The sequence below is a fragment of the Cricetulus griseus genome, chromosome 6 (genome assembly GCF_003668045.3).
Source record: "Cricetulus griseus strain 17A/GY chromosome 6, alternate assembly CriGri-PICRH-1.0, whole genome shotgun sequence".
NCBI lineage: Eukaryota > Metazoa > Chordata > Mammalia > Rodentia > Cricetidae > Cricetulus > Cricetulus griseus.
Genome location: NC_048599.1, coordinates 52,573,136 through 52,589,631, shown reverse-complemented (window position 1 = coordinate 52,589,631; position 16,496 = coordinate 52,573,136). Strand labels below are relative to the sequence as shown.

The 16,496-nt window shown below is 43.2% G+C and overlaps 1 protein-coding gene across 8 annotated transcripts in view; it reads left to right on the top strand.

Annotated features, from left to right (window-relative positions):
- Positions 1–16,496, top strand: part of Galk2 (galactokinase 2) — a 122,846-nt gene that overhangs the window by 90,972 nt on the left and 15,378 nt on the right. For 7 of the 8 annotated variants that reach the window (XM_027421937.2, XM_027421936.2, XM_035446456.1 and 4 more), the window contains one exon: positions 1,030–1,240. In XM_027421937.2, the coding sequence (XP_027277738.1) occupies positions 1,030–1,240 (211 nt within the window). Of the gene's footprint in view, positions 1–1,029; positions 1,241–6,732; positions 7,149–16,496 lie in introns of those variants that run through there. The other variant, XM_027421934.2, reaches the window with a different exon arrangement.

The window sequence follows — 16,496 nt, the reverse complement described above, 5'->3', positions numbered from 1 at the left end:
ATACAATGAAAGAGTGATTGAGATGCACATTTTATTGACAACTAACTTCCTACTCACTGGCTTTTTTTTTTTTTTTTTCTTTTTGTACTTGCTGACTTCACATCCAGACAATGAATTGTTCAGACCTCAGAGAAAGAAAAACCTTCATTGTTTTCTCAGCTATGAAGGGCTGTCAGTGGTTGAGGGAGGGATAATGAGAGAAATGTCTTCTGGATTACAATTCCCATGAGTAGGCATGATTAGAAAGATTTAGTTTATTCTCCTTCCATCGGATTGTGGGGCTACCTCAACTTGCAACTGGAAGCCAAGCTCTTTCTTGAGTAACATACAGATATACTACTACCATGAAGCCAATGAAGGAACTTTTTGTAGGGTTCCCAACCTTCCTAATTCTGAGACCCTTTAATACAGTTCCTCATCTTGTGGCGACCCCAACCATAAAATTATTTCATTGCTACTTCATAACTGTGATTTTGCTACTTTTATGAATTGTAATATAAATATCTGATATGTAGGATATCTGAGCTACAATCCCGAAGGAATTGTGACCCACAGGTTGAGAACCATTGCCCTAATGGGTAGAGGTGACAGGCAAAAACAACATGAGAGAGGAATTGTGTGTGTGCACACATGCTCCTGCATGCATTTGCATGTGTGTGTTTTAAGAGACTGTCTTAGAGGCATAGTTAATTCCAAACATCTGAGCCCACAAAGCATTTCCAAGCAATGGTGGAAGGCTTTGATAGTTTGAATTGGAAAAAAATATTCAAGCTGATCGGGGTGGTGGTGGTGCACACCTCTAATCCCAGCACTTGGGAGGCAGAGGCAGGCAGATCTCTGTGAGTTTGAGACCAGCCTGATCTACAAGAGCTAGTTCCAGGACAGCCTCCAAAGCCACAGAGAAACCCTGTCTCGAAAAACCAAAAAACCAACAACAGCAACAAAATTCAAGCTGAATGTGAATAATTAAAATAGAACATACTGAATTCCGAAGTAAAACTTAACCTCTATCTTGGTTTGAACTTGCAGGTCCTTGCTAAACACAAAGGGTTGCAATGGGATAAAGTCCTACGGCTAGAAGAAGTGCAAACCAAACTAGGAGTAAGTCTGGAAGAAATGCTGTTGGTTACAGAGGATGCACTTCATGCTGAACCCTATAGCAGGGAGGAGATCTGCAGGTGCCTGGGAATTAGCCTGGAGGAACTCCGCACCCAAATCCTGAGTCCAAATACTCAAGACGGTGAGTTGGCTGGAGAGAGAATGGCGTGGCCCATTTGCCACACACAGGTGGAGGTTTTCAAACTTCCCCATGGATATTGCAGATTTAAAATTGTGTTTTAAGGGATTTGGAGAACTGTGTGCTTTGGCTAACTGGCTTGCCTAGGTCTTTAGCTTCCTGCCTACCTACTTATCAACATATATTTCTAGTGTGTAGCAGGTGTTCTGTGTCTCAGGAGACTCTCAGCATTCTAATTCCCTCCTTTTGTGTTTATTTTTTCTGATTCACTTTCCATTTATATTATTAATATAAAAAATAGGTTACAGCATTACTTGTAACTGCTCTAATATTACTCTGGAACATCAAGAAGGTCTTCACTGCTTTTGTTGAAGTTTGCAGCCTGCAAAATGCAAAAAATGGCAGGTTGTTAGTATTTTTGGCTGGTTGCCTTTGAATAGAGCTGTTTTTGTCTAATGGTATCAGAAACAGATGAGGATGGGGTACATTTTAGAGGGCTGTCATGAAGTCTTGAGGTGTCTGTTTCTCTTAGAAGGAAAGGGTTCCTATTTGTGGGAAGCTGGGGACCTGGGCAGCTAATTGAGATTTAATTTCCTGTGAGGGGAAGTTAGGGAGGCAAGAACTTGGTGCAGAAATCAACCTCAGAGCCCCATTGTACCGTGCCATTCAGTTCAACAACACAGCTGACTACTGATCACCTGCTATGGAATTTGATTCTATCTATCTGTCTGTCTGTCTGTCTATCTATCTATCTATCTATCTATCTATCTATCTATCTATCTATCTATCTATCTATCTATCTATCTTTGTGGTGCTAGGATTGAATACAGGGCTTCATGCAAGCCAAGTAAGTGCTGTATCACTAAGCTGCATTCCCAGCCCTCTTTAAATGTTTTGAGACAGGATTTCACTAAGTTGCCCAGACAGGCCTTGAACTCACCATACAGTCCAAGCTGTCTTATATAGTATATAGGCTTCTCTAGCTCCAGTCTCCAGATCTCTGATTATAGGTCTGTGCCACAAGACCTGGATCCAAAGTAATGTCTTAAGGCTGCAACTGATGGTAACGTTGGGACTAGATAAGGGATGCTTTGAGAGCAGGGGCTGAGTTTTGGTTTCTAACATTCTTGTATCTGTTTCAGTTGAAGCTCAGATTTAGTTTCTAGAAATGGGTGAGCACTTGACTGCGGGCCAAAGCAAGCCTACCACCTGCTTTTGGAAGATGTTTTTGCTGGACCACAATGATCTATTTGCTATGATTCTTTGGTTCTGCAAGAGCTGAGTGTGACAGAGACTGAATATCAACCCACAAAACCTGAGATATCTCCTGTTTGGCCCATTGAAGGAAAAGCTTGCTGATTCTTACTCCAGAAAAGCAGTTGACTCACATTTTCTCCATTTTGCCATGAAAAAAGGCACAATGGGGGGTCCTCCCTTAGAGGGGCAACTGTGCAATGCAAATGAACAGAGTTCAGTGCTGGGGAGATGAGTGTGGTCATTGAGGTCTACTTGGGAGACCAGAAAGGAGAAGTCTTATTGGATTTCCTAAGGATGGAGTAGCTACTGAGGGTTAAAGGGCAGATACATCCCAGGCAGGCAGGATGGCAGGTGCAGGGCAGAGGCATGGAGAGGGCTCCATGCCAGAGCAGTACATAGAGCAGAGTGCTTTTGGAACTAATGTGTGCAGTGGTCAGGGCTGTGCTGGGAGGCAGAGGCTGTGGACAGACCCAGCTCTCCAAAGCCTTCAGCAATGTGCTGTGCACATGTGTGCTTCCCAGGTGTGTGTTCTCTCATAGGTGGAGTCTAGATTTATAAATATATGCGACACTAAAGCAGAAGTAAGGCTATTTAAGGGGAGGAAAGGGACGAGTGGAATGATGGATAGGAGCGGGTAATGCGGGGTTGGTATGAACATGATACACATGTAGGAAAATGTTGCAATGTAACTCATTATTGTGCACACTGATTAAAATTAAGGTTTGCTAAATCAAGAAATTGAATAGAACGTTGGAAGGGGGAGCATCGAAAGTGTCTGACTTTCTCTTTTGATTTTGACATTGTCTAATTTAACTCGGCAGACAGGCTGGAGTAGGTAGGGTGAAGTCTTTACCTCCCAGTGAATCAATTTCTCAAAGGCATAAGTGCCACACAGCAATCTGGAAGGTACTGGCTAGAATCAGGGTGTTTATCAAGAGCCCTTCGAGCCTGGAGGAGATGAGTGGCTTCAGTTCAGAAGGAAACTTGAATTTGAGCTGGTTCCTGTAGGAAAGCTGCGGATTCACCGGCCTGAGAGGGTGCTAGGCCATTGTGGACAGAGTAGAGGCTGAATAAAGACAAGGGGGCTCCAGAGGCTGAGAACTGGAGAGTGTGCCGGGAGGCAGTGTGCAGTGAATGGCAGCAGATCTGCCAGCGTGGATGCCCATTCAGAAACCACGTCACTACTCTACATTGAAAATATAAAGTGTTAGTGAGGGCTAGGCTCTCAAGACAGCAAAGGAGAATCCAGTTAGCACTGTTGGAGGAAGAACAGGAGGGACAGAGGGAGAGAGAGACTGAGAGAACAGCAGAAACAGCAGGGAGGCAAAGCAAGTTAAGGATGTTATACAAGTAGTAATTTGGGGAGACAAGGTGATGAATTCATTTCTTCCCATTATTTTTTTTCCTCTAGTGCCTGAATAAAGATATAGAACATGTATATGTCTAAATGAAATAGTGTGGTTTGGGAGTCGCTGGTGAAAAGGTGAGGGAGTCGTAGGTGCTCAGGAGATTCTGTCACCTTGGCAGAATCTTGTTCTTGGTTCAGTCCTTCCATGGTGAGCTTCCCTGAAGGTTCAGTGGCCTTGGGGGCTCCCCACTACCCAGATGCCTCAATATACTTCATCTTATATTGTAACCTTTGTCCCTTCTGTCCCTTCCACCTCTTGAACCAGAGTGCAGCCATGAGGACAGTGTTGCCTGGACTAGCCCATAACCTTACTTCTCATAAGCTAGGTCTTGCCTCAGGTTTATACTCCTAAAAAAACACTACTTTTCTTATGGGTATTCCTCTTTTTCTAAAAGAAATTTTAACCTTTATGGAAACTCAATAAGTCCATGCTCTCCCTTTAGACATCTCACCTGACTTCAACTATTTCTCTGTATCCGTTTTCTCTTTCTGTGCCTACCTGGTGTTCCTCTTCCTCTTCTTTTAACATTGTTTGGAATAAGTTAATTTCCCAGAACTACTTGCAAAATACAAAGAAAAAATTAATAATTAATATTATTAAGATATTTAATGTTTTTCCCTTAAATAAAAACATTTTTATAAAAATAATGCATATTTCATTTTACCTCTATCCAAACCAGCACTTCCACTGCCTTTATGAATTCCTTTCTAGAATTTTTACTAATATATTACTAATGTTTTGTTTATACTCATTGTCTCTGTTGGATAAATTAATATATATTTTGTATTTCTATTATCCTCAAGGAATTTCTCCTTTATTTACTGAATAACATTTTAAAAATTAGGAACACAAGTTATCACATTGATTCTGGATTCATCTAGATTAGTGTTATTTGACTGAATTTCTAAATCTAGTCATCTTTCACTGGCTAGTTTTCCAGGTGAGTTTTAAGGACCTGACTCTGTTTTTTTTTTTTTTTTTTTTTTTTTTTTTTTTTTAAATCTATTTGGTATATCCTTCTGAGTTCTTGTTCTATTTTATCTCAGACTGTAGTTAAGCCTTTTTCTTAACCATTTGGAAGATGGGGCTCTTGTTGAGGTCACTATACTCAGATAATATTATTGGATGCAAGGGTGATAGCTGCCCCTAGCAGAGGGCTCTTGAGGGTGCCTTGCCCTTTCCCAGTGGTGTCTACACATTAATAGGCCTAGTTTTGACTTGAACTATGTTCCCCAGCATACTGGCTTAGAGCATCTGCTAACCCAACCAAACCTCCAAAGGCCCATGCACAATTGTTGTTTTCTTTTCCCAGATTCCTAGTAATTAGATTTAGAAATGTGCATAGCCATTAAAATTAAGCCCACACTATGAAGAAAAATCCTCTGATTCTTTAGGTGCTTGAAATGGCTTCAGACTAACACTAGGAAGCAATTAGGACTACTTAAGAACTGCTTGCTAGGCACTCCAGTGATTGTTTAGGTGTGCGCTTTCATGGTCTGGGATCCTGGAAGCTCAGAGGCTACACTTACTTAGTTCAGAGGGTGGTTTCCCAAGGCATGATGAAAGAGAAAGAGATAGATGCAAGAAGATGGGAGCAGTGTGCATGGTGCCAAGCACAGGACAGTGATACATTTACACAATGGAGTACTACTCAGCAGAAAAAAACAAAACAAACAAAACAAAACAATGGAATCTTGAAATTTGCAGGCAAATGGATGGAACTAGAAGAAACCATCCTGAGTAAGGTAACCCAGTCACAAAAAGACAAACATGGTATGTACTCACTCATATATAGATATTAGACACAGAGCAAAGGACAACCAGACTACAATCCACACCACCAAAGAAACTAGGAAACAAGGAAGACCCTAAGAGAGAAATACATGGTCCCTCGAAGAAGAGGAAAGGGACAAGAACTCCTGAGCAAATTGGGAGGGGGGCAGGGAGACGGGAAAAAGAGAAGGGGAGAAGTGGATGGGGGAGGAGAACAAGAGGGATCAAGAAGACTGAGTCAGGGGGAGGAATAGAGGCAAGAAAAGAGATACCTTAATAGAGTCAGTATAGGTTTAAAGAGAAATCTGGCACTAGGGAAATGTTCATAGATCCACAAAGATGACCCCAACTAAGAATCTGGGCAGTAGTGGAGAGGCCACCTTTGATGCCCTTCCCCTATAATGAGATTGATGATTACCTTAATTGCCATCCTAGAGCCTTCATCCAGTAGCTGATGGAAGCAGAAGCAGGCACCCACTGCTAAGCACTGAGCCATATTCCTGGAATCCAGTTGTAGAGAGGGAGGAGGGATGAGCAATGGAGTCATGGGACCTTGCTGGAGAAACCTACAGATACAGCTGATCTGACCTAGTGAGAGCACATGGACCCCAGTCATAAATCTGGGGAGCCAGTGTTGGACTAAAACCAAGCCCTCTGAATGTGGGTGCCAGTTAGGAGGCCTGGGCAGGCTATGGGACCTCTAACAGTGAAACCAGTATTCATCCCTAGTACACAAATGGACTTTGGGAGCCCATTCCCTATGGAGGGATGCTGTTTTAGGCCAGATACATGGAGGAGGGCCTAGGCCCTCCCCAAGGCGATGACAGACTTTGAGGATCCCCCATGGAAGTCCTCACTATCCTTGGGGAGTGGGTGGGAGGTGGGGTGGTGGGGGGTCAGTGGCGGGCATGGAAGGATGGGAGAAAGAGGGAACAGGAGGATTGATATGTAAAATAAAACTGTTTCTAAATAAAAAATTAATAAAAAAGGAATGACACCAAAGAGGTGTGAAGAGGCTAGACCTCTGACCAACCTCTGACTTTACTTTCTTGGAAGCTCCATGGAAGCTGGTGTCTGGGCTGATCCTGAATGAGGAGCAAGGCTTGCAAAATGAATATATGGGATACAGATGTTGGGCCTCCTCTCTGGGACTCTGGACAGTGGACAGAACACTTCAGGTCAGTGGGAACTGTGTCCAACCCCCTGTAAGAGGCGGCAGAGGACAACATACCAAGGAGCCCCGATTATTGCACAGTGGAAAATATACTAGAATCTCATGGAATAAAATATTTAAGAAGGGGAAAACAGGCTTATTAGAAGTGAAAGAGAGCAGCTGGAAGGTGCTTTGGACAATGAGGAAGGGAGGGAAAGGGGGGCTCTGTCTTGTCATGTTTAAGGGACATCTGTATTGCTACAGTGTCACATACAGGTTGTGGGTGATGGGAGCAAAAGCTTGAAGGCTAGAGAAGGAAGCCTTATCCTGAAGCTGGCAGTGCTGGCTCCTGCAGCACTCTGTACATGTGGGTGCCATTACCCTGAATGGACAGTGTCACTATGCTTTGGACTTTAAACTATTCACAAATGCCACATGGAATGTAGTTTTCCACAGACTCTGTGGCTTTTCTTGAAAAGCATGTATACTTCATTGGTGGTTTTGCTTTTTAAAAGCAGGTAGTTAAGTATTTTTTCTCTTTAAATATAAAATGCTAATTTAATTTAGTCTTTGCAGCATGGGAATGGGGTACTAATGTGACTGAAAACAGCAGTCTATTTTGTGTGGCTTTGACCATTTTGTAAATTTCACATTTATGAAAAATATTATTACTAGGAAAATAAATTTGCAACCACAGTCCAACTTCAATGGGGATTATATAGTGTTTTTCCATTATATGCTTTAGTGGTGCAGAGTCAATGCCTCAGAATAGGGAATTATGACTTTGCTGCATGAGAAACGCAGGGCCTGGAGAGGACCCTGAAGCAGTTTTCAGAATCTGCCTCTGAACTTCTGCTTTGATAACAAGCAACTGGTTAGGCCGTTAGAGCCTTCCATGTTGCAGAGAGCTCAGCCAGTGGCATGCAGCTTCACGGCCTCTCACCCACATAGGGGGAAGAAAGTATTTTGGGGTATGAGAGCCTCAGAAAGATTAATTGTACACTCATAAGATAAAGATTACTACTTCTCTTAGACCATCATATTAATTTATTTTGTTTTAATTATCCTGATATTAAAGCTTCATCTGGGCCAAGGATGATTTCCACAATATTTACTACCTTTTAGCTTATCCAGTGGAAAACAACAGTCTGCATTCTCTTGTGTCTCTTGTGTTATATGCGGTTTTCTAATAGGAGACATGAAAAACCCACAACACTGAGAAGGATGCGCTTTCCCTTGCATGGCCTCAGACCCATGCCCAGGCCTACAGTCAATCCTGGAAATACTGTTCAGGAGCAGAGGAACAATGGTAGAACACTTTCCTATTGTGCATGAGGCCCTGGGTACTGAACGATGCTGAGAGAAAAGATGCTCACATCAGAGTGTCATAAGGATGAGAAGGAGGCTTGAAGTCGAGCCATGTGAGAGAAGCTGCGGTGGCATTCCCTGCTGCCAGAGGCAGACAGTAGGTGCCTCTTAGCACCTGAGACCTTGCCCACCTTGCCTTGCGGGATCTCTGCTGTCAGTGTGGATGCGAGGGAGGGTCTTGCCTGAGTGTCAGATTCCACTCTCTAGGCTCAATTGAAACCTGCATGTAAGCAAAGGTACTAGGCTCCTCTTCTTGCTGGATTGGAGTCATGCTGAGCTTTTTTGACTGTTTTAGACAGGTTAACTGACAAGTGTTTGCAGAGCAGTATCCAGACAGCCTCCTATGGAATGGTGGATAGTGTTTCTCACTGTCTGCCCTGCCTCTTGACCACTGCTTTCTGCTTTTCTCACTTTCTATCGGAGAGTAGGCTATGTAGATAATCCTAAAGATTTTGTGAACTCACTGATACCTTCATACTACCCAGGCTCTTTGAGGCAATGTTAAGCCCTCTGGAGACAATAAAGATGGGAGGATCGGGATTTGATGCCTTGCTTCCAGTTCTTTTGGGGCTAATTCTAAGGCACACCTATGTAGTTCTACAATCCACTAAGGGACCGGGCTCCAGCTGCCTCATTGATTACCTGCTACTCACATCTCCTTTTTTGATGGTTCTCTTTTTCTCTCGCACTGCCATTACCCTGACTCAGAGAGCTGTCTCTGACCTAGACTCCACTTTGAGATTCACCCAGAGCAGGATGCCCACATGAGTTCGTGCCTTCCGTCAGCTGTGAAGAGTGCCTTAGCTGCTGTTGCCATTACTGTTCTCATTTCATGATTCTTTTCCTCCAGTAGATGCACTTCTTGGGAATAAAGAGCTTTTCCCTTTGTTTTTGGTGGCTCTTTAGCTTTAGAGCTGACATAGTGGATCTGTAACAGTGTTCGGGACATAAGACACGAGTGCTGTCTTCATGTATTTGAAGGGCTCCATTGTGTTCGTATGTGTCTGGGAATCACAACTCACCAAAGTTGGAGGAGGACATAAATCAATACAGAGCTAACGATGTACCTAGGGGTGGTGACATTTAGTTATAAGAGTTATAGTAGCCTATTCTATCATGATGAACCACTCAAGGAGGAAGGAGGCCTGCTTGCTTCCCCTGCCCCCATCATGCATTTTGGATGCAGAGAGTTTTATGGAACAGGGGTCATACACAAGCCCTTGTAAAGGATGGGAAGACAGGTACCAAACTCCTAACATCCCCTTATTTTTGAAGTCATAGGACATGTCCATGGCCCCACTGCTCCCAGCCATCTGATGAGCATGTAGACCTCCTCACTGGTGAGTGGTGGGACAATGTTGTCTCACCCCCAGCCAGTGGCTAGTGTGTGGGAAGCAGGTCCAGAACAGACAGACAACTTAGTTTTTCCAAGAGTAGGAAGAGATCCTGATTCTTGTATAAAATTTATCAATTCAAATGTACTGTGTAGGCCAAGAAATCATTGCCATGGCTGGTCGCAGCCCATGGGTTGATTTTTAATCTGTGTACTGGGTTCTTCAGATGATGTTAACACTGCAGATGTGGGGGTGGCTTCCTGGAAAGACTTCTCCAACCTGCAGTTCTGTGCATCCATCGCTCTCAGGGTGGCCCAGGTTGTTCTATCCTTACACCAGGGAAGCTCTGTGGTTCAAGCCCCTCCTTAAGTGTGTCCCTGGGCTGGCCTCCTTACACAGGCTACACTACTATGAACAGTTCTTTTGGAAAAGCAGCAACCGCCTCTACCCACTGAGAAAACTGTCCCGTACCTCTAACCATGCTCTTTTTAAAGGCAGAAAGTAGGCTGTGTGCCTTTGTTACAAAGATTTCTCAAAAAAAGAGTACTAAAATCATCTGTTTTCTTTTTAAACATAATTTGTTTTAACAATTCCACATTTATGAAACCAAGTATGACACAAGCCACTGTCAGTCACCTGTGATTATGGATATCAGGGCTCATGTTGGGGACTAGAGTTGATGACACAAGCCACTGTCAGTCACCTGTGATTATGGATATCAGGGCTCATGTTGGGGACCAGAGTTGGCTGGTTGCCTCTACATAGCATACTCACAAATTCCCCCAACTCAGCGATGATGCTATTGGTGGGTCCTCTTCATGTTCCCTATTCTAACTGTCCACACTGTTTATTTAGCCTATTTCTAATTTCAGTTCTGTGAAAAGGACAAGTAGGAGAACCATTTGACCAGCACTTACCATGTACTAAGTCCTAGTCTACCTGGAGTGACATGTTGAAAAAATGAAAAGGGAAAGCTAGTGTTCTGCTCGAAGGAAGTGTGTAAATCAGTACAAAAGCAAATGGTAAAAATTGGGTATGATGAGTGTTGAGAAGAAAGCAGAATGAAGAGCATATTCGGTAGGGAAGTGACTAATCCATATTCAAACTGAAGAAAGTTGTCCTTAAAGTTGTGATGATACCTGAGCCCAAATGACAAGAAGGGACCACAGTATGAAGATCACAGGGGACACCTCATCAGGACAAGGAAACAGACAAGGTCAGTGTTCAAGGAAAACAGAGGATGAGGGATGGAATTAGAAGGCAAGCTCAGAGCTAGCAAACAATTTATTGTACAAATGAAAGTTCTTCAATAACCAAATATTCATTTGCCGTTCACTTACCGTCAGAGTTGGCGCTGGAATTTCAGGACTCGATTTCATAACTGAGATAACAGTGTTCAAGACCAAGGTGGTTACCACACTTGGAAACCTTGGTTTCTCCTGGGTAGGAGAGGCAATGAGTGGTGCAGGAACCACTATCACAGCTTTACGTGTGGGCACAGTAAGAAACAGCTCCCTTCATCCTCTAAGGTGATGCGTCCCTTTAGGATTACAAGACTGAACAGATGGGCATCTGTTTCTAAAGCTAACTGACCCAGCATTTCAGGTGCTACTTGCTGTTCTGTACAACAGGCTTGATGCACACATAACAAGCAAGAACTTTGGCTCCAGAGGGCAATTGTGACACCCAGGCGACAGAGCTGCTTCCTCCTGGAGTGGTCTGTAAGTCTGCTGGAGCCTGGGCTTGATCATTTAGAGTGAAAACAGATAATCCCCACTGTCTCCCCCTCCCTTGTTGTGTCAGTTCCCCTCCCCCCACCTTCAGAGTGCCCTTCAAGAGACACTCCCTCTGAGAGGACTTGCCACTAAGGCTGCTAACACAGGAGCTGCCAGGACCATGGGGTGTGGTGGTGTGGAGCATACCCTGAGTATTTCTTCTCACAGCAGAAGCAGAAGTTTTAAGATTTTAATAAAGAAACCCTCTCTGGATGCTTTACGTTACGAGCATTCATTCAAGGAAAATATCTAATGCTAAAGGAGCATATTCTTGGACAGGAGAATGAAATTAGACTCTCCAGAGTGTTGAATTTTCTTAAGGATGTAGCCCTGAGATGTGCACAGATACGATGTTGAGGCTCTAGGAGCTCAAAGTCACTGCAAAAGACTTAGAGTGACTGAATAAGCGGTGTGATGTTTTAAAATGTGTTTTTACTCTAGGAGAATTTCATATAAGAATTTTTATCTTATCCACCTCTCTCATCTCTCTCCCTCTCCAACTTCTCCCAGACCCCCCCATCAAGTTATCCTTCCAACTTTATGTCCCCCCTCTTTTTATATAACCTGCCAACTGCAATTAGTGCTGCCCGTATGCACACAGGTATAAGGGCAACCTACCAGAGGGCTTACCCAGGCTTAGGGATGGAGGAGCCAGCTTTCTTCTGGGATGATGGGCTTTTGGTTTGTTTGTAAACCAACTGATACTTTAAGTGGGAACACCTGGGAAAACTGAACCATGGACTGGGTACACAAGACCTTAGAGGATCCCGGGTTATTGTGTTAGGTTGATAATGACGGTGTGTCCTTATTTTATAGAGGGTCATACTTAAGAAGGTAAGGAAAAAATATATGCCATGAATAATCTGTCTAAAATGCGTCATCAGGATAGCAGTTGCCTCAGAAAAGGAAGGTGAAAATAAGGAAGATGGTAGCCTGTGCTGCTCTGTTCTCCACTGTTCTATCTGTGTGGAACTGTTCTACTGATACTTAATGAATGTTTTCACGACACAGTATGGTCCAGGGATCTGTCACCCAGTCAGCATTGCTCTGTGCTCTCAGAGGGTGTGGCTTCCTTCACAGGACATGACAGTGATTCTGTGACTATGAGAGGTGACATTGTTCAAAAGTAAAATATATGAAACCCTCAAGTTGTTATTTTAAAGTTTTTGTTTCAACCTCAAATTTAATGTTTTATTTTTGTTTATATTTTTTCACTTTTAAAATTTTTGATATTTTAATATAGTTATATAGTTTCCCCCCTTCATTTCCTCCCCTCTAGCCCTCCCTAATACCCCTCCTTGCCATCTTTCAAATCCATGGCACCCTTTTCCATTAATTGTTGTCGTTGTTGTTATTATTGTTGTTGTTGTGTGTGTGTGTGTGTGTGTGTGTGTGTGTGTGTGCATGTGCGCACTCCTAAATACATAATACAACCTGTTAGGATTATACCCTTGACTTCTAACCTCATTTTAAAAAGCAGTAATGTTAAAGTACATTGCCAAGGCCATTTTTGTTCCTCATACACATTCTACGGTTTGTATCATATTAAGCATGCACAAAGTAAGCATTTGGGACTCATCTTCAGAATACCTGTGTTGCTTCCTTTTCTGTGGCTGGGTTGAGACACCATGGCCAAAAGCAACTTACAGAAGGGAGTGTATTTTGGCTTATGGTTCTAGAGAGTCCGTAATGACTGGTTACCCTTTATCTGCACAGGAAGCTGAGGAAAAGCAGGAAGTGGGCAAGGTGGCAAATCCCCAAAGCCTCCCCTGTGATGGACTTCCTTCCTTCATCAGAGTTCCATTAGAATTTTATAACATTCTCCAAATAGCATTACAACTGGAGACTAAGAGTTCCATTACATGAGCCTACGTGGGAACATTTCTCTTTCAAACCATGCCACATGTCAACCAACTGTCCTTTTTTTTTTTTTTTCTTTTCTGAATGGCTGCCAACATCCCCTGTACTGTTTCTTCAATTGGTGCAGTTTTGAGGAGGATATCTGCCAGTATTTTGTGTTGGTAAAGCTCCCTCCACTCTTGGTACGTTTTGACATTGCTGTCCTAGAATGAATTCTCCCATTTCAGTGGAACTGACTATGGACACAGCAAATTGACAGCACAGTGTGGGTGACTCACATGACTTGGCTACCAATGGAACAAAACATGTTCTGTGTCTCCCCACCTACATTTAACCAGTGGCTTCTCTTTATTTTTCTTATTTTTCAACCACACTTGGTGTCAGCAGCTACAGATTTACTAACAAAGGGGACCCTGTTGGCCACCTTTTTCCTCTGTCTCAACACTTAGTTGTCAGTAGTGCCTCCTTCTTTTCCTTCTCTGCTTAAACAAACTAGCGATCCCAGATGGAAGTATTTTGATTTTGAATTGGAGGTGAAAGTAAAGTCCCAATTTTCCCTCTGGGCTCTACCATGGAAGGCATTGTTGAGGTGCTAGGGAGTGAGCATTGCTTTTGGGGGTGCATGGAGCGAAGAGACTAAATGTCTGTCTTCAGGACCTGCACAACCTTTGCCAAGCTCTGAGAAATTCCATGATGGAAAGTACATAAGCCTCAGATGAGCATGGGCTGCAAGCATGGTACAAAGTCAGTCAAAAAATTATTTCCAGCTGAGCCCTCATGGCCTCAAGGATGATGTAAAATGTAATTCGAGCCTTCAGAATGAGGTAAAGTTTTGACAGAGAGAGAGAGAGAGAGAGAGAGAGAGAGAGAGAGAGAGAGAGAGAGAGAGAGGTCAAGAAGCCATTTCTTTGTGTGATGAATGAGTCTATCCAAAAGTAAAGTCTGTTATAGCAACTACAGATGGAGTAGTTTGGCTGAAGGAAGAGGCCCTGATGGGATCAAGTGTGGACTATAGTAAACATTGGGAAAATGGCTGTGGATTGAGACAGTAACTGACATGAGCAGGGCTTTGTTGGGGGAGCTTAGCCTGGCAGTGTTGACTCAGACACAGGTTACAGAACAGAATGACCACGACACAGATATAACACAACAGAGTCAAGAAGTAAATCTTTTGTGCTTACTCTCTTCCCTTCCATTTCTTGCTGATTTTCTCCCATCCTTTGGCAAGACAGCAAGGAACCCCTGGTGTGATCCCTCCTGGTCAGCCTGTAGGGGAGAGTGAGGAACTAAGGGCACAGACACAAGTGGCCATCATTATAAAGAGCCTCTTCACCACAGTGCAGGTAGCCTACAGGGACCCTGGAAGGTCATGCAGAGAGGAAGTCTCACATGCATTATCAGAGGGCAAAGCCAGAGGATCCTGAGAAGTAAATCTCAATCTTATTTCAGAGCCCAGGAAATAGAGTCCAGCAGAGAAAGCAAATTGGTCACAGCTGGTTTCCACAGCTGAGGGACTGTCACCTTCTCACTTCCATCCCTGCAACTACTCTAGTGGCTAGAGGGCATCCATGAATTTCCCTGTCCTGCCTGAGACCCACCCACCACACTATCTCCCACACTATTCAGCATGTCTTATGGTCTCAGTTGTTACCCTGGCAATGAGCCAAACATGATGCAGCCATTGTGGTTGAATAGGGTGTGTCACTGCAGTTAGCAGTCATTGAGGGCTTTGCAGAATCCAGAGCTGTTTTAAGAGGATAATAAGTTCATCCATGATGGGTCATAGAGATAAGCACTGTTGACATGTGATTTCTGTAGACTACTCTGTATGTGTGTGCTCGTGTGTGCTGCGGTTAGTATTAGTTATACATAGGCTATTGTGTTGTCATTTCCTTCAATGTTGAGAAATTTCCTGTCTGGCAATTTCCTTATCCAAGAATTTGAGTTTTTAATAGCCATAATATTTTTAATGGATGTAGTATTTATTTTTTGAAATAGTTCTCTGTTATTATTATTGGATTATTTACATTTTAGTTATGATTATTGATACAGTAACATATAACTGTATGTTAAGTGTAAATAAAATTATATACATATATAAGTAGTGTGCTTATCCATTTCTCTAAGTACATTTCCATTGTTGATTCCTTGGTAGTGCCATACATGAATACAATAAATTTTCATCATTTTCACCCCCACCTCTCTCTCCCAGCATCTCTGACTGATACCCATCTTCCCAACAAGTCCACTTTTGGATACATTTCTGTAAACACAGTTACTGGTATACATATTTTCAGGAGACTTTTTGGTGGGGCACATTGGGAAGAACATGGCGTTATCATGCAGCATCCTTGGCCTGTTGGTCTGCCATATGATCAGATCACCGCACCCACCAAGTCACCGAACCCACCAGGTCTCTTGTTAGGCAGCCGTGGTTCTGCTCATCTCCCCATGCTGCTGCAAATGACACAATAAGTCTGGCCACACCTCACCCTTGTCCCCGCTCTGCTCTCTGCTCTTTGCCTGCCACCTGAGGTGAGTCTGGGTGCTCTTCTGCCCCCTACTTTCTCCACTACACCCTCCTCGCTTCTTCCTGAGCCTGCCCCTCGAGTAGAGTGGACCCACCCAGACCAGAAGGCCTACCTTGAGTCCGAACACACCTCACTCTTGGTTCCCCCTCTGCCCTCTGCCCTATGCTTGAGGAGACCCCACCTGCACCCACTGGAAGAAGGGATGGGAAGATGACAGAATGAGAACACACTTAACAACAGAAAGACCAATATGACACCACCAGACTCTAGGGACTCCACACCAGCAAGATCTGAAAAGCCTAATGCAGAGGATGAACAAGAGATGAACCTTAAAAAATTATCTTATGAAGATGATAGAGACCATTAAAGAGGAAACAAGAAAATACCTTAAAGAAATAGAAGAAAAAACAAGCAAAAAATAACATGAAATGGAGGAAAAGACAAACCAAAAAATTCTAGAAATAAACAAATCTCTTAAAGAATCTAAAGAAAGCCAAGAAAAAACAACCAAACAAGTAAAGGAAACAATTCAAACAGTTCATGGTTTGAAAGCAGAATTAGAAACAATAAGGAGAACACAGAATGAGGGGATGCTGGAAATAGAAAAGCTGGATAAACTATCAGGAACCACTGATGTAAATAGAACATCAATACAAGAGATGGAAGAGAGAATCTCAGGTGTTGAAGACTCACTAGAGGATATACAGTCATCGACCAAAGAAAATCTCAAGTCCAAGGTGGTTAACAATACTGCTGCCTCTCCCTTGCCATGGCAAGGTGGTGTGTGTGTGTGTGTGTG